Genomic DNA, 22,182 nt, shown 5'->3' on the forward strand with positions numbered 1-22,182 from the left:
CCAGGTGCCCCATAATCATTTTAATAAGTTTTTAGGATAACTTCAAGTATTAAAAAACAAATCTCTAAATTTTTGAGAGATAGCTAAGACTTCTTAACTGTAATTATTCAGTTTCCATTTACCTAAGCTCTAATTTATTGAGTTTGAAATGATCTATTTGATTCAGTTTCCCTTTTGTCTTTTGACAGGAGTTGCTATCTTCTTTAAAACAAGTCTTTTAAATGTTCACTCTGAGGCTTAAACTGAGAGTATTCTTTTTGTTGTTGTTTATTTATTTTTGAGAGAGAGATAGAATGTAAGCTAGGCAAGGGCAGAGAGAGAGGGAGACAGAGGGTCCTCAGTAGGCTCTGCATTGTCAGAGCAGAGCCCGACGCAGGGCTAACGGAATATCTAGAGTAGTAGTAAGAATAGCTTGAATTTTCATCCATCCGCGTCTCCCATACTCCAGCCCAACCATTTGTTAAGAACTGATCTAATCTGGCCATCTGCTTCATTTGATAGGTAAAGAAATCTAAATAGAACAGATGAAATAAGCATCTTAATGTTTTTTCATCTTGAAAGTATTGGTCTTTTGGCCTACTTTATGTCTGTATTTGCTTATAAATGACAGGAATTCTCAGTATGTGCCAGGCTGTCCTTACACGCACCTCCTTTTTTTGTAAATGCACATGGGAAAACATTTTCCAAACTGTAACAGAGCATTCAGTGAAAACACAGATCTGTTCCATTTTCTCCACCCTCCCAGTCCATGTCACATATGCTATCACTTTTTAAATTTTAAGTTAACTTTTTAGTTCTTTTAGGTATTGCTCTAATAGTTTGAAATGCGGCTCATTTGAATTGAGATGTGTTAAAAAANTAAGCCACCCAGGCACCCCATGAGATGTGTTAAAATTTTTAAATGCACACCAGATTTCGAAAACTTAGTATAAAAAAAGCAAAATACCTCATTAATAGTTTTTATATTGATTACATGTTGAAATGATGCTATCAAATGTATTTTGTTAAACAAAATAAATTATTAAAATTAATTTGACCTGTTTCTTTTTCTTATTTTAAAGGTGACTATTAGAAAATTTTAAATTATTCATGTGGTTCACATTTGTTGCTCACATTATATTTCTGTTGGACAGTGCTGCTCTAATTATTAGTAGGCATATATTTCCCTTAGTTGATGTACAAGGTTTAGTCATGAGTTACCTGATTCTAGTCTGATTCTCATTCTTTTATAAGGGACCAAGAAGGTTTTTTCTGGAAAGTCTTTGGATTTTCCTATTCTTGGTGCTCTGAAATTTCAAAAGAATACACTGAAGTGTAGGTAGTTTTTGTTCATTTTGCGTAGAATACTTGGTAAGCCTAGTTTGTGTCACTCTTCAGCTCTGAGAAATTTTCTGCTAATACTTTTTGAGTTATTTCCTCCATTTCTTTTTTTTTTTTAATTCCTCCCTATTTCTGAAGGAGAAAAGATCTTGCATGATATTAGACTTCTAGTGTTGAGTCTCCATTTTTCTGTAATTCTCTTGTATTTTCTGTTTTATATCCTGTTGTCTTTTTGGCACTGGTCCTGGGAGGGAACCTTATCCTGATCTTTTGACAGTTTATTAAAAATTAGGAGGAGATAGTCAATCATAGTCTTAACTGTCTACAAATTCTTTCTTGTTCTCTGTTCTTTTATCAAAGTTTCAAATTAGATTTCTTTTTAAAAAAAAATTCCTTCTTTTTCCTGACTTACCGCTTTGTTTTGCAGTAGGTGGTTTATTTTGTTCAGGCCAAGCTTCTAGAAGTGAAGTGCATTTAAGATAAGGAAAATGTAGGGGCACATGGGTGGCTCAGTCAGTTAAGCGTCCGAATTCAGCTCAGGTCATGATTTCACGGTTCGTGGGTTCAAGCCCCACGTCAGGCTCTGTGTGTACAGCTAGCTCAGAGCCTGGAGCCAGCTTCAGATTCTGTATCTCCCTCTCTCTCTGACTCTCCCCTGCTCATGCTGTCTCTTTCTCTCAGAAATAAATTTAAAAAAAAAGATAAGGAAAATGTGGAACCAAATGTGTAGAAGCAGAAATGCAAAAAGCTTCCTCTGGGAGCAGTGAGAATCTGACCATTTTAATACTGTGGATGTAATGAGATAAGGACCTGTATGGATAGTATGGGTAAAGTGAGAACTGAAAGAAAAGAACTGAGTAATTATGCACAAAAAACAAGTGTACTTATTAACTGATTTCTCCACTCTAAAAACTCCAACAGCACCCCCTTATTGAACTAGTTATATGCTTCCTTGTAATGTTAATTAGTATATGCATATGCTTTTCTAACTAAATTGTGACTCTTCAAGGCAGGGGTTATATCCTACCCATTAGTTTTTTTTAAAAGTTTATTTATTGTGAGAGAGAAAGAAAGCACAAGTGGGGGAGTGGAGTGGAAGATAGAGAGGGAGTGAGAAAGAATCCTAAGCAGGCTCCATACTGTAAGCACAGAACCTGATGTGGGGCTTGAACTCATGAACTGCAAGATCTGAGCTGACATCATGACCTGAGCTGACATCAAGAGTCCAACACTTAACCAACTGAGCCACTCAGGTGCACCCCCTCCATTAATTTTTTTATAGTTATTTATTGATCAAGCACTATGCCAAGCACCAGGATAAAGCAGTGGGCAAAGACAAATAATCCCTGCCCTTAAGGATACTTAGTTACTTATATCTTTCACAGTGCTTAGAATCTGATGCTCAATGCTCGGCATTTCCAAAGAAAATATGTGTTACTTAGCCCAACTTTAAAAGGTAATATTAGGGGGACACCTGGGTAGCTCAGTCGATTAAGTGTCCAACTCTTGATTCTGGTTCAGGTCATGATCTCACAGTTTGTGGGATCTAGCCCCACCTTGGGCTCTGCACTGATGGCACAGAGCCTGCCAGGGATTCTGTCTTCCCTCTCTGTCCCTCCCCTGCACTCTCTCTCTCTCAAATTAAATGAATAGGGTGCCTAGGTTGGCTCAGTCAGTTGGGATTAAACTTTGGGTCAGGTCACAATCTGGTGGTTTGTGAGTTTGAGCCCCACATCAAGTTCTGAGCTGATAGCGTGGAGCCTCCTTGGGATTGTCTCTCTCCTCCTTTCTCTCTGCTCCTCCCTCACTCTCAAAATAAACTTAAAAAAGTAAATAAAACTTTTTAAAAACAAACAAACAAATAAATAATAGGTAATGTTAGGGGCACCTAGGTGGCTCAGTCAAACATACACCTCTTGATTTCACCTCAAGACATGATCTCACGGTTTGTGAGATTGAGCCCCAAGTTGGGCCCTGCACTGACTGGACACAGCCTGCTTGGGGTTGTCTTTCTCCTTCTCTCTCTGCCCCTCCCTCACACTCTCTCCCTCTCAAAATAAATAAACATTTTTTTTTAAAAAGGTAATATTAAGATTGTCTATTTGTATCTGTTTAGGCATGTTGCAGAATTTATTTTGATGTGCTATTCTCTCTTTAATTTGATAACAAAAAATTATGCATTCAGATTAAACTAATATCCTTCACCTGATTTAAAGGTAATACAGTACATTGATGTAATGAAAACAGCCCACTCTTGAAAGAGTGTAGAGTTCTAGTTTGGCTCTACTGACGAACAGGTTTGCACATGAATTTTTATACTTTTTATCTTCTCAGAGCCTTACTTTCTCATGTGTAAAATAAAGGTTGGATCTTTTTGCACTTAAACTTTAAGTCTGAAAGTGGGAAAAACTTTTCATTCCCATAGCCTTTGACTAATGTTGTGGCTAAACATTATATATATAATTGAATGATTGGAAATGACAGAGAGCTGTCATTTCATATGTTTTACTTGAGTTATAATCATTGACTAAATATTGCTTTTTTCTCTTTTATAGACTTGGGTCTGGATCAATATACAATAAAACGCTTTGATGGGAAGGTGAGCGAGCTATGACACTTAACATATATATCCTGTTGTCTACTAAGAAGATTTTAAAGTTCCTCTAGAATTATTTGTGAGAAATTTCTGAATGACTACTTATCTTATCAAAAGAGCATGTTTTTTAGGTTGGAAGGCCTGTAAGTGCCTTCACACACTTCTACAGAAAAAGTCAAGCAGAAGGTTTCTCTACATTTTTCCATGTAAAGTAACACTCATGGTGAGCCTGCTATATATAGTAAAGGCTAATTCAGTGTATGTTGAGATTTGCATTTTAATTCAATTGCCACCATGAAGCTTAACAAGCCCCCCAATAGTACATTTGCATTTCTTATAAAAACACTGATTTGATTTGACCTTCTTCAAACTATGATATATATAGCAATAATCCTAACTAGAAAATTATACAAGTCTTTACTAATGCTTTTATAATGATTACGAAGACCACCCTAAATTTACATACACATTTTCATTATATTTACTTTCAGTTCTTCATTTTATGCACAGATAAATCACATAATAAATTATTCTTAAATATAGAAAACAAAACATTCAATTTTATTATCTCAAAGCATTCAGTTAAACATGTTTTTCCCTTTCAGGCTGACTTCTACAAAAAGAAAAAGAAAATATTACACAGGGTCAGAAAGAAAAGTAAAAGGTCAATTTTAAAGAGGAGGAAGAAAGCACATCAGAAAGAAGAGAGAGCCCAGCATAGCTTTACAAAGCATAAAGAGAAGGAAATCAGAAGGAAAATCATGCAGTGGCTGGAAAAGGCAGGATTACAAGAGGGTCTAAATGGGTGGAGGTCAGGGCTAGTAGAAACTAATCATGTAGGGTGTCCCAATCCTGCTTATTACTTAAAATTCTATGTATTTGTAAGGTGAAGATACAAATGCTAAAATCTTTTGCACCAGTGGAAAGAATGAGTGGCCACTTTCAGGGCTGAGAGATATCAGTCGGGGCTTCTTCCAGCCTAACAATTACCTTTTCCATTCACGTGGCCCCTGCCTCCCTCTGTGGGTATCTTCTTTTTAAAGTCACATATTCTAAAAGAAAGAATGGTCAAAAGGAGCACTGAACTAGAATGTTAGGAGACAGGTTCAGAGTCCTGGCTCTGCTTTTGGACAGCCACGTCTTCCCTCTGATCCTTGGTGTCTCCACTTCATGTATAATCGAATACCATACCCATGGGAAGGATTACTACAGGCACTGATGGCAGGGTCTGATTTCAGTCTCTGGCAAGTCAGGTCTCTGTCTTTTCTGTCTGTGTGTCACTCAGCTGGCATACAGAAGGTGACCAACAAATATTTGATGATTTGGAAAAGTCAACTAGTCAAATCACATATTCCTTGGAGGTATGACTCATTAAGTTAGTAATATTTTATAACAAAATCAGTTGAACAAATCAGTTTTTGGTCACTGAAGGAATCCAGAGTAGCACGAGAATTCTGTCCTTCATTGTGTGTATATAAGTAAACCTGAAAACATAAAGAAGTTGAATATGTGTAAGTTGAATAACAAATTTACGTATTATGGGGGAAATTTCCATTCCTAGAGATCTCCCAAATGTAAAATCCCTGGTGGTCATTCATGTTTCATACACGCTCTTTAGTTTTTTCATTTCAGCCCATAACTGTCCACTTGATGCTAAAACTCTGTAGCTTTGGGCATGACCAATGAGCTCCACCTTGTTTCAACTGTATTAAATTTATGAGCTCTACATCTCCTATCATTAGTGTCATTTGCATTTTTTGGATTTCCATTTATATTTATATTTATAAAATAACTAAAGTAAACTGCAGCACAACATTAAAGTATTTGAGTGTCCACCTTGCTGTAGAGACAAAGATGGCAGTACTTTTTGTTTGGAAGGTACACTTTGTGACACATTGTAGTGCAAATGTTTGTGCTCTGAAGTATCAAATTCTGAAATGGGAGTAGGAAAGGCAAGATTTAGGGATCTCAGTGTGTAAGGTTTGAAAGTATGACTTGTATGAAATTCAGGCATGTGAAAGTTGACTTTATGGTACCAGGGGAACTGGTTCTAAAAGAGAGTAGCAGAATGGCAGACTCACGTAGGGAGTGTAGAACTGAGCCAGCCGGCTTCTCCCCTAGCCAAGAGTGCACAGAATTCCCCTTTATCCACGTTATGATACGCATATTTAACCCCTCTGCCAGGTACTTCATTTAAATACTGTGTTCATTTCCATCAAATATATTCTGAAGGTCTAGTTTTGGAATGAAACTTACGCTTCTTAAATAGGATTTTTAAACTGAGTTCACCTCTGGTTTATGTCCTGATGAATGGTCTTTTATTTCATATGAAGTTTAAGAAAGTTGTTTCTTTGCTGTTTTTAAACCTTGCATCATGAGGAATACAACATTCATACAGTGTTTAATCACTTGAGGAGTTTTCCCAGGAACTTTTGCCATGTGTGAAGTCTTTCACTTGATGTTTATGATAAAGATCATATTCAACTGTTGATCTTATTATTTTCCTTTAGGTCTTTATGTCTCTTATTCTCTCACTCAGAATATCTTAATTCTTAAGTAGCAGTTTCCATAGTATATAAATCCTAAGACAATTTCTTCTTGAAAAAACAGATTTATGTAGTAATTACAGTAAATTTAAAAAAAAATTTTTTTAATGTTTTATTTATTTCTGAGAGAGAGAGAGAGACAGCATGAGCAGGGGAGGGTCAGAGAGAGAGGGAGACACAGAATCTGAAGCAGGCTCCAGGCTCTGAGCTGGCTGTCAGCACAGAGCCCGACGCGGGGCTCGAACCCACAAACCATGAGATCATGACCTGAGCCGAAGTCGGATGCTCAACCGACTGAGCCACCCAGGCGCCCCGTAATTACAGTAAATTTAATGCAGATTTAGTACAAAGCCAATGCCCTAGAGGAATTTCCTTTTAAACTAGCTTTGATGTTTAAATGGGTCTCTTTTTATTTTTTTTAATTTTTTTAAATGTTTTATTTATTTGTGAGAGAGAGAGAGAGGCAGCATGAGCAGGGGAGGGTAGAGAGTGTCTCTCTTTTTTAACTTGAGAGATAAACTGGTTATGAATACTTAGAGAAGGATTTACTTCCATCTTCTTATCTGCGCCTCTCATTGTTTTAACTTTTAATATACCACTTAATAAAAGTACATCATTTGACCAGTAGAAAACACTGCCTTATTTTATTGCCTTTTAATTGAATTGCACTTTAGCCTTTTTTTGTCACTGACAGCAAAAACAAATGTAGAAACAGTACCATTTTTGGGGGTGTTTTCTCATTTGTGCTTGACTTTCGTACAACCCCCGGATGCAAAATAAAAATAAGGCCTAAATGATAATGAGAAATAATTGGATAGTTATTTCTTCCTTTGGTGCCTATCTCCTTTTCTCCTCCTTCTGTTTGACTAGTAAATGCCCTTAAGAAGTAAAGGAAACATTCCTGTTTCAACTGATAGTGAAACTGAATTTGGTTAAGCAGCTTTTGAATTTGGAGGAGGATCATTTTCCAGACCTCAGCACTACCTAATGTTAATGCACACTAATCCTTTACTCTTAGTAGCAATTTCTACTTTGTAGAAAAGTCATGAAATACATTATTATTGGCATTTGCATAATTTATGCATTTCAAAACTATATATTTACATAGTCCTTGTATAAAGAAGCTATAGTCAGTGTCCCTTTGTTTTAAGAATATGCTTTGTAGATAAGTGATATTTTAAAAGACGTTCAGACTAGGTTTTAAAAGTTCAAAGGCCTCACAGCTTGAAACTTCAGATTCTTAAAGGATATTTGATACCTTAAAAGATATTTGAAAATCACTATAATGTATTAGGACTATTATACAGATAGATGGTAGTACAAAATATAGTCTGGCTTTTGTTTCAGTGTGAGGTATCATAGATTTAAAAAATGCACCCTCCCCCTGCAATGTGCGTGCATTCTCCTTGTGACTTGTTAATGCAGTTACTTCATGAATTTTAGATTATTTCTTTAATGAAACTATATTTTTTCTGGATTTATTTTTTTAATTATGTAATAATTGGTCTGTAAAATAAAACATCATTTCTAAATGGAGACTTTATATTACAAAGTCGTCAAATATTTCTTTCATTTTCATGATTTAGTTGCTATTTTTTATTGGTGCGGCTTAAGTGGTTATACCCTGTATTTTCCTGTTTCTCTTACCCCTCCTTTTTTCCCTCAGCATATCAAAGGTAGAAATTGTTTTGTAGATTCTGTTCCTGTTGTATGTGATAGACAACTTTCTCATGACCAGAAACCACCATATATATATTTTAAAGTTACAATAGAAAAACGCATAGTGTAGGTAAAATTGTTTCTTAAGCAAAGAATATCTCTATTCTAGAGTTTTGATGTAATCATCATCTCTCTTCTAAAAACTTTATAAAGTTCATACTCTTTTTTAAGTGACAATGAATTGCCCTTTGAAACTAAATTGTTCATTGTTTTCATTCCACCATCTCTTTCTTTTTCAAAAAATAGGTTTTTTATTCTTTCTTCCCTATCAAGTTGCCTTTTCTCCCCAACCACTCCCTGAACAATTCAGAAAGAAAGCATGCCGCTGGACCACATTTTTCATTATTTGTAATTACAGTCCCCTTAGAATCTCTCCAGTTTGGAATAAGAGTTAATATGTGTTTTATTTCTATCTCTTTTATGATACCTACAAGAATATTTGTACACATGGAACAGAAAAGTATCTTACATCAAATTAAAATAACATTGTCCAAAAGAAAAAAATAATGACATTGTCCCCATTCAAGTGAAAGTGATAAAAGTATGGTCAAAGCCTAGAAAGGAAAGTACTGATTACAGTGTTAATAACAGGAAAAAAAAATTATCAGCAGAAAAAAAAGATGGGAGCCATAACTAAATATCAAAGCTTTAGGGGTGCCTATGTGGCTCAGTTGCTAAGCATCTGACTCTTGATTTTGGCTTAGGTCAGGGTATCTTAGGTTCATGAGTTCATGTCCTGCATCGGGTTCCGTGCTGTGAGCTCGAAGAATCCTGCTTAGGATCCTCTCTCCCTCTCTCTCTGTCCTTCCCCTGCTTATGCGTGTGAGCAATGTATGCTGTCTCTCAAAAATAAGTAAATAAACTTAAAAAAGATCAAAGCTTTAATATAACCAATGCTTTTAATTGCTTACTGGGTTAAGTTTTTTTTTAAATATAATTTATTGTCAAATTGGCTTACATACAACACCCAGTGCTCATCCCAACAAGTGCCCTCCTCCATGCCCATCACCCACTTTTTCCTCTCCCCTAACCCCATCCACCCTCAGTTTGTTTTCTGTATTTAAGAGTCTCTTGTGGTTTTAATATAACCAATGCTTTTAATTCCTTACTAGGTAAAAGTTCTGTAAAATATATTGATAAATGAACTTTAAAATACCATTCCTTTTAGGGGAAAATCTTGGTTTCCTAAGTGGAATGAGGGTGCATTTTTTCCCTGTAACCTAATACTCTTAGTGCTTTATTTGAATTATTTATTTACTTCATATCATAGATAAGATACTAGTCTGGAGTGGGGCAAGTATAGTATAACTTCTTGACATGCATAGTAAGTTATGCAAGGAGTTTTCCTGTCTTCTAACAGTGAAATGTATTCCAGATCAAGGAAATGTAAAGTAGAATAGGGGAGGGACTGAAATTCCCATGGGATGAGAGTTTGATGAATCTTCTCACATTTATTTGAACTGCTTTAATTCTCAGATTTATATAGCAGGTTATGATGTTATGAAATCTGCATTGTTAATTAGGCACATCTCTGTCTCTCTCTCTCTCTCTCAGTTTCCAAGGATTTGAAACTAGTCAGGTTTCTTAGTGAATTCTTGGTGAATTGATATATTTGTTCAAGTTTTTCTATTAATAAATACAAATATATAGAAAGAATTATATTGTTCTTGCTCCATGTTTTTTTTAACCTGTTATTATTTGTCCTACCAATCCCATCATTAGAGTGTATCATCTGTGTTCTCTTTTAATAGGGAAATTCTTGCTTTAAAAAAAGCATAGTAGATTCTGAGAGTACACAGATTTCCCCCACTCTGTAAAAGTAGAGCATTCCTATGAAAGCTTTCTTTAAGCTGAATTGGCATAAAGCAAGAAACTATTACCATTTCATAAAAGCAAAAATCCTCTCTGAATTTTTTTTCAGTTGGCAAAAGCAGTTTACTAGCATAGTTCTTCCATAAAGGAGAAATAGTATGAAGCAGACTTTCAGATAGCAGAGAACCTGTACTTCAATTCCTGGAAGACTGAAGCTCCTCACAAATATTTCAAAGCCACACACTTATTTTAGGGCTGAAGACTTAGCCCTTTTTAAAAATCATATTAACATATGAATACTCATTCGTTGTCACTGGTTTATTTTTGCTATTTAAAGTGAACTCTGTAGGGGTACCTGCCTGGTGCAGTCAGAGAGCCATGTGACTCTTGATTTCAAGGTCATGAGTTCAAGCCCCACTTAAAAATAAAATCTTTAAAAAAATTATAATAAAGTGAATTCTCTAAATGAAAACTACTTGACTCTATTTGTCTCCTACAGGATTACCAATAACTATATGAAAAAGAATAGTTGAGGCTTTCTGAGTGTTTATTACATGCTACATGCTTTTTTTTTATTAAGTGCTTACATATAAGTCAATCCATACAGCTACTCATTTAGATAGCTTACTACTTTTATCATTATTTTACAAATAAGGAACTACATAAAAATTTAAGTTAAATTTTATTTTTTATCTTTATTCATTCTTGACACAGAGAGCAACAGAGTGCGAGCTGGGGAGGAACAGAGAGAGAGGGAGATACAGAATCTGAAGCAGGCTCCAGGCTCTGAGCTGTCAGCACAGAGCCCAATGCGGCTCTCAAATTCACAAACCATAAAATTATGACCTGAGCTGAAGTCGGGTGCTTAACTGACTGAGTCACCCAGGCACCCCTAAGGTTTAACCTTTTTTTTAAGTTTATTTATTTATTTATTTTGAGAGAGAGTGTGAGTGGGGGAGGAGCAGAGAGAGAGAGAATCCCAAGCACACTCCTCGCTGTCAGTGCAAAGCCCCATGTAGGGCTCAGTCTCACAAACTGAGATCATGACCTGAGGTGAAATCAAGAGTTGATCGCTTAACCAGCTGAGCCACCAAGGTGCCCCATAACTTTTTTTCTTTTTTTAATCTAAGATCATATAGCTAGTAAGTGGTGGAGAGGCAGGACTCCTTATTTGTAGTGTGGCTTCAGAGCTCACTGTCTGAAGCTCTGTGGTATGCCACCTTTCATATATCTAACCAGCTTGTCTATATGATCTACTTGTAAATAGAAATTTGTCTTGTCAAGTACTTATTACCTAAATGCCATTTGTGCAAAAACAAAAAAACTTGATACTCACTTTCTTTTTGAAGTTAATTTTTCCTCCTTTGCTAAAGTACAGCTAGAAACTAATATTAACCTGATAAACCAGATAGTGTTTTTAAAGAAAGAAACTTAAGTATGCAAATTTTAATACTTAAATTTAGAAGTCAGAATTTCATCTTCATTTTTATTTGCTCCATTATTTACTCTTATGCCATGAATGCCAACTGACATTCTGAAAAATGCTGTATTTTTTCTTTTTATTTGAAATGATCCCTTAAAGTGAGCACTATTATATATATTTGGAAAATTGGATCTTGGCTTATTGTCATCAAGATTTTAGAGAAAATAATGTTTCTGTTACAAACTAAACTTATTCTCAATATTGATGGTTGTATGTTAAATGTAGCATGATTTGAATAGGGCCACTCATTATACTCAGTCTTTAAACAAGCAAAACTTTAGAATGTAATTTCATCACCAAGGTTCTGATTCAGCATTTCAAGAAATCCTTTGATACCTTGTTGTAGTTTTCGGTTTTATTTTTAGTCTGTTTGTTCATATTCCTTCTTTTCATTCCAAAGTTCTCTAAATTACCTTTAAATAATTTTCTCAATTTTCTCTCTTATAAATTAGCAATTTTAGTTCTTTTGTAACATACCACAGCCCTAAGAAAATCTGACTTTGGCATCTGAAATATTTTCCAAAGGATTTCCGTTTTGAGCATCTAGGTATTTGACAGTTATATGTAAATAATTAGTAGATGTTGTAAGTATACTGAAAAATACATTATGGATTGCTGTACTTCTTAGTGTGTATTAGCCCAGGATGAAGAAAACAGTGTGACTTTGGATATGACAATCCTACATTCATGTATGGACTCAGCCACATACTTGATAGGTAATCTTGGGCAAGAGATCATTTAACCTCCCTTGAGTATCAGTTACTTTCTCAGTAAAATCAGGACAATGTGGTAAAGTGTCTGGCTCTATAAGTTATAGTTACTTCCATGACTTTGAGCCCTTTATTCAGTTTATAAAAGGAGTTAGCTCCTGTCATATATATTATCTCCTTCCTTGGTTTGTATGAAAGTGCTACAGAGTAGCATATCCTCTCCATAATTGCTCTCTCCATGCTTCTTTCCTTGACAATTAAATCAGCTATAAAAATCTCTTTGTGCTCTCTATAAGAAGCAATTGTCTGGGATTAAATAGCTAGTCCACCAACTGAAGAGAGACCTCTGATTTCTCATATCTGAGCCGTCCTTTGTGCACAGTGATTCATCTCACCCCTGTGTTGTAAAATCCTTTGGGCCTCTGTCACATCAATCCTAGCTTTAGGCTTGGAAATTGCTAATAGCATATATTTTCTAGTCAAGAGCTTTTATCATTCTGCTAAGCTTGTTTTGAAAAGTATGGTAAGCTTGAGTCAAATTTTATTTCACAGCCAGTAAAGTTTATTTGTTGAAAAAAAGTCTTTAAAACAGTTTTATATATCAAGATGTTTTGCTGTGGTGTACCTGGCTAAATCAGCTAACCTACACTTCTTCATCAAATGCCATCTTCTTCATCAAAATGCCATTGATGGCTGGCTTTTTATCACTAATGTGAATAGCAATTCATTTATTGCAACATAATTTTGCAGGAGACTTGTTTCTGAGTCGTCATTCTGAAATCTTCCTCAGAGTAGTTACTAATCTGAGTTTGGTTGCTCATATTTTAATATGGGTGGTAAAGCAACAGATTTGCTGTGAAGTTTAAAAATGTTGGAGCTCCCAGGTGTCTCGGTTGGTTAAGCCTTTGACTTCGGCTCAGGTCAAGATCTCACAGTTTGTGGGTTCAAGCCCCGTGTCGGTCTCTGCTGACAGCTCGAAGCTGGAGCCTGTTTCAGATTCTGTGTGTGTGTGTGTGTGTGTGTGTGTGTGTGTGTGTGTGTGTGCGCGCGCGCGCGCGCGCGCACCCCTCCCCTCCTTCTTTCTCTCTCTTTTTCTGAAAAACAAACATTAACAAAAATATATCCATGAGATATCCTAATAGGAAACCTTAATTAAAGAAATGCTTTGAATCCCCATGACAAAAAAATGAAATATTTGTTTTCCTTTTCTTTCAGAAACATTATTATTCATGTATTTTCTTTTTATAGTGTTGTGATGTTTTCTGCAATTGTGTATTTTCATTTTGGGGAGACTAGGAATTAAGTTGTTTTTTTTTTGTTTTATTGTACCTCGCAGATAATATATAAAACATTTCTATGTATTCCTCATTTCCTGTTTCCAGGTGATCAGTGATTTTATTACAGATTTAAATTTAGTCCTTTACATGTTGTAATACTTTGTGATGTGTATATTTGATTTTGGAGTTTTTGTTCATATAATCAAACAATGTCCATTTTTTTTCTTTTTCTCATCTTCTGATCAGGATTTCTGGCAGGTACTGACTCAGCAGCATGTGCTTTAAATTAATTAATGTCCCAGAATCCATAGTAATGCTTCAGGGACAAAAGGTTTAGTGCATGTCTATGTCCTTCCCCTGCTCCTTTCAGAATGATTCAATTTCTGTCACTTTAAATTAACATACTTTATCTTTAATAATGACAATTCAAATACTGCAGAGGTCCTTGAGAATATAATACCTAGCATTATTTAAAACGAAGTTTTAACATTATGTGTCACACAAAAGGTTAAGAAACTGTTACCACTATATTGTATAAGGGATACTCACCACTATAATGGAGTCGTCTCACCAGCCATAGGAAGGGATGCCATGTTCCTAGTTGAGCTGTACAGGAAGGGTGAGGCAACGGTAATTTCAAGTGAAAAATTAATCTTTTTCGTCCCTTGAAATTTCTTACCTGATAAATACAGGTAAGCAGTTGCTTAGTTGCCCTTCGCTCAACTAAATGGCTTAACAGGAAACAAAAGGAACATTTTAGAAGGACTTCATTACTTTGCTGTTTTGAACTAATCAACAACTTTAAGTTGAAAAGGAAGCAATTCATGAGGAAGATCATGAAAGAGAATATATATCTTTGAAGACTCAGACTTTTTAGTTATAGTTTATGAGTTATTAAAATGTATTTATTTTTTAAAAGATGTTACTCATATTTCTTCATAGAAATACACACTAAACCAAATTAGAGTATCTTTTGTTTTAAACTAATTAATGATATAATTAATGAGATCACAGTGTGCTCTTAATTTTTATATAACATTTTTCTTGGGCTTCCTTGCTTTTAAAATGGGATATATTTTTAGTAGTTTACTTACAAAACCCCAGACCAGTGATCCTATTACTGGTACAGTCAGTTGTCTTCTGCCTCTCACTGTATTCTGAAAAAAGAACAACAAATAACTTAAATAATTGTGTCAGAATAATTTATTGATAATCTCAGTATCAGTGTTTCTCATCCTGGAAATTCTGTTTTAGAATAGCTGTGGCACAACTAGTATGCATAGGACTATGAAGTGTAAATCAGATGAGACGCTTAACACCTGTGATTGAGGAAAACTACTTCCACTTCTGTAATTATGGCAGAACAGTTTGTAGGAGGCATCTAAAATCTCTTCCTTTCTTATGATGATTGTATGGTGTAAGCCTGAAAATTTTAAATGAGTTGCCTCACATGGCTGTCCCTACAGAATAAGAAGTGAAAAGAGGTAGGAATTGGTGAGGTGTTTGGAAGTCTCTGGAATATTCAGCATTGGGTAGTCAACCACCATAGTTGACAAAAGAACGCCAGTCTTCTTTAAACCTTGACTGTCGAGGGTGATACCCTTTGTTGAGTAAGGATTCAAGATCAAGTTTTACTCTGTTATTAAGGATACCTTGTTAATAAGCTTTTGTATTGAAAATAATAAACTTTTTTTCCCCTAGAATAGGTAAATATATCACTCATGTTGGTGACACTAGTATAAATCCTCTAAGCTTCCAAAGGTCAATGAGTTACTTTATAGAAGAGGGCTTTCTTGCTTGCTTCCTTAACCAAGATTTTGTCCTTTGCATGCTAAGTTCTTATTGCCTGTGAAAAGGCTGGAATTTGTTTTTCTAGTAGCATAGAGCTGTTCTTCAGATGCAGCTTATGAATGGTGTCAAATACTTAATTATATTGCTGTGAGGAGTATCCATAATGTCTCTTTCCAGTCTCTCAGTTCCACCACTGCTAAAGTACGTTGATTTAACTCATGTGTTTGATTATTCATTCGGGTTGAAAAAAGAAAAGATAATATAATCATCATTAAGTATTCCCAAGGAGGGTGTAGTTCACTTGGTTACCCCAAGTATTCAAACATCTATTAATATGTCTTTAAATACATTTTTATGTTAGATTCTGTTTTGTTTGAACTTGGGGTCAGCTGATCCCATTTGATTTATCATTGTTGATTTGAAAGCATAAACATGACTAACCATTACATTTTCAGCACGTTCAATGTTTAACTTTCCCATCACGAAAGAAGATTTGAAATTCACTTTGACAGGACAGGACTTGGTTCCAGACACTTCCTTTTGCTTATTATTTTAGCACATTAACGTGTTTGAGATTACACAAAGTTCTGTGAAAGCTATTCAAACACATTTTATTTCTCCTATTCTGGTAAAAGTGGGTTCTCAACTTAGCCTGAACATGCACTGATGATCTTTGGCTGCAGAGAACGAGGATAGCTTTTGCTTCACATATTTGTCTTTGCTGTGATGCAATTTTTAAAATTCCAAACTTAAAACGTTTTTCCAATGACCGATTAGTCTAACATCTATTAATTAAGAAGAACACAACCATTACGTTCTTGAAGTAATACTCATTTTCAGAATGATTAAAATATGCTTTTGAACAAGTTATAGCATCAAAATACATTGTGCATCTCCATCATTAACTAGATTTTCCTCCTCAAGATAAATGAGCTGATATATGCGAAGCCCCAGGATTAATATTTTACAATAATAAACTATTGTTTTTGTTCTGAAAATACCCAGTCCCCATTAACAGTTTCAGAAATTGCAAACAGTTTCTGTGCATTTAATACAATGTAACATAATAATGGTTGTGGAGTCAAACTATGACTTGTCCTGCCACTTCATAGCATTGTCACCTTGGGCTACTTGTTTGACTTCTCTGAACTTGAGTTTTCTCATCTGTAAAGTGCAGGTAGTATTACCTGCCTCCTAGGATTGTAGTGAGGACTTACAGAGGTGTATGTAATTCAAATACTCAGCATAGTGCCTGGCACGAAACATGTGAACTATAATTTTTAAATTCCTGATATATCTTTAATAGTCAGTGGTGTTTAAGTGAACCCTGTGTTTGAATTAAAAATGATTTAAAAATTCTTCATCTAAAGGACTTCGTGGGAGGTGGTAGTTAGTAGAACAGTGTAGAATGGTTGGTGATCCTCAGAGTGAAACTTAGTTTCTGTGATATTATTTTTTTCATGTAATAATTTTTTTTTCCAAATGGGAGAAGGTGACATGCTATATTGACTTATTTTTCAAAATTTGTATGTGAGGTTGCTCTTCCATGAATTAATAGGGAAGCTTTTTATAACCCATATGACTGAAAACAAGAGTACTGCTGAGCCTACAACATTTCTTTTCAGCACTGATTGATTTGAGTGGCCAAAGTTCAAAATTAAATTCTTAGGTTTAGGTAGCAGATAATCAATAAAGATAAAACATAGATTCTCCCCTCCAGAGCTGCTTTGAATTAAGTATGCGGGCATAATGTGGTAGAAAATAATAGAGTTGACAGTTTTTCCCATTGAGAGTTTTGATAATACGTCATCTGATACCAAGGACTGAAACAGACCACTTCCATGAAGTTGTATCATTTCCTTGAAATGAATGTTATTCCAGCAGACTTCCAAATTTTTATCATTGTTTGAATCAAATCTTCTCCCACTTTTTTTTTTGTAAGCATCTTCATTTGTATCCATATTCTCTATAGCCATCTAGTTAATGAAATAGGAAAACATGTGCATGATGGGTATTTGGAGGTGTTCTCAGAGCTAACGTGGTTAGAATTGGGACTGAAAAGAGAACAGCTTTCTGGCAGAGTGAAGTTTTACAGTATCTTAAGCACTCACCTTCCACAGTCTGTTGCACAGTCATTTATGTTTGCTTGCCTCAAATGCAATATTACCTTTGAAAAGGTTGGAAACTCTGAGTCAGGAGAAGAAGAAATCCTAAACTAGTCAAAATTAGAAACATGTTGATTTAATTTTATCTGACTATCCTCAAATTCAACTTTTCTGCAAGTTCAGGTGTGGGACAAGGGAAGAAGAAGAATACATATTTTGCCTGTGCAACATTTTCTGTTTGATTGGAATAGTGTGATTGTTTAAGATTCATATCTTACTAAGGCTTTGGCATCTATGCACCAACTAAATAATGAAGTATGAACATTAGTTGCATGGGAAATTTGCAGAATTTTCTATGTCTAACACTCTTCCCCTCCTTGCCCCAACCCCAACCTTAGGTAGAAATACTGTTTATCATTTGGAAATGATAGGCTAAAATTGGTTTTTCTGGAAGAAGCATATTATTATCATCATTTGGTTTTTGAAGTACAACCTCAAATATTTCTTCAGGGATTTAGATAGACTTTGAAATGTATATCAGTCATCTAAAGAAATGTTAATATTAAAACCAATTATCTCGGTCTCATAGAGATGACATCTTAATTTAAATAGCAATGTTGTGTTCTTTATCAGATTTTTCTATAAACCAGAGTTGTTTTGAGGTTCTAGGTGATATATTAGCATCTATTTTATTGGCATGTGTATCAACTATTTGATAGAAAATTTATTTCAAACTATAGAAATTGAAAAGTGGCTTTTAACTAGAATAAATAATGAGATTAAATCCCTAGATATGATTTTTCTCTTCGGCTTCATCCAGTTGAGTCTTTAAAGCAAAATTATTGACCCTATTTTGATCAACCCTATTAAAATTAGGGTTCATTGAGCACAGTGAGTATTAAGGAGTTTGAATTGTGACTGGAATTCCCAGTCCCAAGGCTCCTGATGGCACCTTCAATTTTGGCAGTGTTCTATAAATTTGTGTGGTTGGTCAGAAATCAGAGTGTGGATGCCTTAGCATGAAACTATCCTGGTAAAACAGTTCGGGTTTTAGACTCCTTGAGAAATACAGCAGTTACGCACATGTATAGGGTATGATTTGCTATAAATTTCTAATTGTGTTTCTGCTTACCTAAAAAACTAAAAGGTTCAAGATATGATGCAGTTGAGGTCAGTACCAGGATCCTTGTGAGGTTATTTATTTATTTTCACTTGAGTTCAGTAACTTGAATGTTTTATAGTAGTGAGTCTGTAGTTGTGATTTAAATTTTGAAACACAAGATCGTAGGCTAAGTCATAAGTGAATAGTAAAACAGTTAAATTTCCCCTCTTTAAGTAAGAGAGCACATTTCTTTGAAATATTTTGCATAATTTTGTTATTTAAAAGGGAGTAATATTTGTCAGTAAATTCAGTAGAAATGCTATTCTGATTAGTTGACCTGCATTTCTGCTTTCACAGCCTTAATTTCAGAAATTCAAGTGATTGAATCGAGTTTGATATGTAACTTTTAAGATGCATTAAATAGCAGAGTGCCTGGTGATTCAGTCAGTTAAGCTGACTCTTGGTTTTGACTCAGGTTATGATCTCACAGTTCAGGAGTTCAANCTAAATAGCAGAGTACCCGGTGATTCAGTCAGTTAAGCTGACTCTTGGTTTTGACTCAGGTTATGATCTCACAGTTCAGGAGTTCAAACCCGAAGTTGGGCTCCACGTATGGGATTCTCTCTTTCTCCCTCTCTCTCTAACCCTCTGCTGTGCGCACAGTCTCTCTCTGTCTCTGTCTCTGTCTCTGTCTCTCCCTCTCCCTTCTCTCTCAAAATAAACTTTTTAAAAAATTCATTAAATAGAATATATAGAATTGTTGAAAAAAATAAATAGAATATATAGAATTGTTGAATCACTATGTTGTAAACCTGGCAGTAATATAACACTGTATGTCAACTTTAATTAAAAAATAGCAATAATAAAATAGCATAATGCTCTGGAAGGTATCTTCAGTCACAGTCTCTTTTTAAAATACCCAGTTTCAGCATATATACTGAAGTGTATTGTTAGAATCTTACCTCAGGAACTTTAAATGAAACAAGTTTTCCTTAGACCCTTACTATAAATTTTTTTTGCTAAACTTATATCTTAATATGTTACTTAATCTCGCATTATATGGCCTTACAATAGATTTAGAATATATTCTACTTCATTTGACTTTTATATATAGAAATTTCTCCTTTTAGTTTGTCTAATATTTATTTACATAAATTTATGACAACATTGAATTACATACAGATATTAATATAAACATTCATTAGTAACAAACAATATAAATAACCACCGGGGCGCCTGGGTGGCTTAGTTGGTTAAGTGTCTGACTTTCACTTAGGTTATGATCTCACGGTTCGTGGGTTCGAGCCCCGCGTCAGGCTCTGTGCTGACAGCTCAGAGCCTGGAGCCTGTTTTAGATTCTGTGTCTCCCTCTCTCTCTGACCCTCCCCTGCTCACACTGTCTCTCTCTCTCTCCTAGAAATTAAAAAAAAAAAATTAAAAAAAAAATAAATAACCACCTCTGAGGTAGTGAGAGAAATTGAACATTATTATCAATCTATTAAGAAAGATTATATTATCCTTAGACTATGCCTCCCTATTATCCCTAAAGTATATAAATGGTATTTGCCTAGGGAAAAAAATGACTTAAAATGTAGTCAAAGATTAAACATTATTCAAAAGTGAAGAAACATTGTACTTGACATTCTCAGTTTGCAGAATTAAACAATTGTAAGACTTTTGGAGTAAGAAAAAATACCCGAAAATCTTTCCTTCACTTTCTTTCCTTGAGTCTAGAGTTTACATTTTCTTCCTTTCCTTTCCTTTCCTTTCCTTTCCTTTCCTTTCCTTTCCTTTCCTTTCCTTTCCTTCCTCTCTCTCCTTCTTTCCTTCCTTCCTTCCTTTCTTTCTTTTAGAGTTTCCATTTTCAACATACTTTGGGACTTTTTAAATATGTATATTTTCACAGATTTCCTATGTGACATGGCTAGTTGGTTTGAGGATATCATTTATGATAGAATCAGGCCTTGATTTATAAAGACCAGCTAAGAAGCAGTCATACAATGCTGAATAGCCTAAAAATTGGTTCTCTAGTAACTCATTTCCTCCTAAATTTTGTCATATTTATTTGACTCTCCTCTTAGCTTTAAATAATTTGAGAGATCAAATTTGATAGTTTTTTTTGGCAGTTTGGGTGTTTTTGATTAATAAATGTCATGAATTTTGTAAGAATCATCTTTGGAGTTTTGGATATTCATCCCACTGATAAATTCTTAAGAGTTAATAAGTAGGTGCTTAATCTTAAATGCACCTGAACCACTCTCTGACAAGTGGGTGCCTTAGAAAACATACATATAACTCCCCCACTTCCTTCTACCCACACCACAACTCCAGAAGTACGGAAAAACAATGCTTTAATAAAGAATTAGAAGATTATATTGCACAGGGCATACTGAAAAGCATGGCTAATTTAAAAATCTTATTTAAACATCTTTCTCATTTTTAAGGAGTTACTGCAAAACACACACATTCTCTGTTCTTTCTCTTAAACACATGCATATACATGTGCACAAATGCTTTCTCTTTCCTCTGTTTTTTCTGACTTTGACACTCTATCCCTCACTGTCATGTCCCCTCCCTGTTTTTTTGTTCACCTTTCTAGGATCCTTTTTTTTTTTTTTTTTACGTTTATTTATTTGAGAGAGAGCACGAGCACAAGAAGGCAGGGGAGGGTCAGAGAGAGAGGGAGAGACAGAATCCCAAGCAGGCTCCACACTGTGAGTGCAGAGCATGATGCAGGGCTCGATTTCACAAACCGTGAGGTCATGACCTGAGCTGAAATCAAGAGTTGGACACTTAACCAAATGAACCACCCAGATGCCCCTAGGATCCTTTTTTTCTTCTATATCTTTTCATTCAGATATTTTCAACTTTTTCTTATATGAGCACCTTGGCCTTTTGGTCTCTCCTTCCTACCACTCTGTTGAGTTCAGCAGAGATCTCCTATATAGCCTCACAAACAAATATTTTTTTTTCCTTTAAGAGGGCTTAGAGTTGCAAACATGGACATATTCTGTCTAAAGCAGTAGAGGAAGAGATGCCTTCCTAGGGAAAAATCACACTAAATCAGGATTGAAGGTGTTATTATATAGCCCCTATGGGGATATGTTCCCGTAGTAATTCTCAACCAGCGTGCAATTGAAGGTATGTTCAGCGACATCTTTATTATCTCTGCACACTTCATAATTGTCTAATACTGGAGGTGGCTACGCCTAAACCATGACGCAGAGGCTTAAGCTACCTCTTTAACCATTCAGATAATTTCATGTTTATTTCTGTTTTGGAAAACAGTCATACCTTCAAAAGAAAATGGACTACTCAAATCAGAAAATATCAATAAGACAAAGTAGCCACAGTTATATGGTAAATTAATTTTAACAGAGATGCCAAAATAATTAAATGGGGGAAAGGAAGGTGTTTTCAACAAATCATTTAGAAACAACTATATATCCATGTTTGAAAAAAGTAAAAAATATACCTTACCCCTTTCCTCACTGTATGCACAGTTTACTTGGAATGGATCATAGACCTAAATGTAAAATCTATAACTTTAAGACTTCTAAAAGAAAATGAGAATATTTTTATATACTAAAGAGAAGCAAAAATTTATTAGCATATAGAAAGCAATAACCATAAAGGAAAAAAATCAATTAGACTTCATGAAAATTTAAAAATTTTGATTGTTAAGATAAAAGAGAACTGTAAATCATAAACCAGCAGAATA

General features: G+C 35.0%; 1 protein-coding gene across 3 annotated transcripts in view; it reads left to right on the plus strand.

Moving 5' to 3' along the window:
• The window catches only part of MICU1 (mitochondrial calcium uptake 1), a 238,544-nt gene that overhangs the window by 101,316 nt on the left and 115,046 nt on the right, over positions 1–22,182 (plus strand). For 2 of the 3 annotated variants that reach the window (XM_077778570.1, XM_077778571.1), the window contains exons 5-6: positions 3,876–3,919; positions 4,522–4,695. In XM_077778570.1, the coding sequence (XP_077634696.1) occupies positions 3,876–3,919; positions 4,522–4,695 (218 nt within the window). The remainder of the gene's footprint in view (positions 1–3,875; positions 3,920–4,521; positions 4,696–22,182) is intronic. The other variant, XM_077778572.1, reaches the window with a different exon arrangement.

This window comes from Crocuta crocuta, unplaced genomic scaffold (genome assembly GCF_008692635.1).
Source record: "Crocuta crocuta isolate KB4526 unplaced genomic scaffold, BGI_CrCroc_1.0 scaffold167, whole genome shotgun sequence".
Taxonomy (NCBI): domain Eukaryota; kingdom Metazoa; phylum Chordata; class Mammalia; order Carnivora; family Hyaenidae; genus Crocuta; species Crocuta crocuta.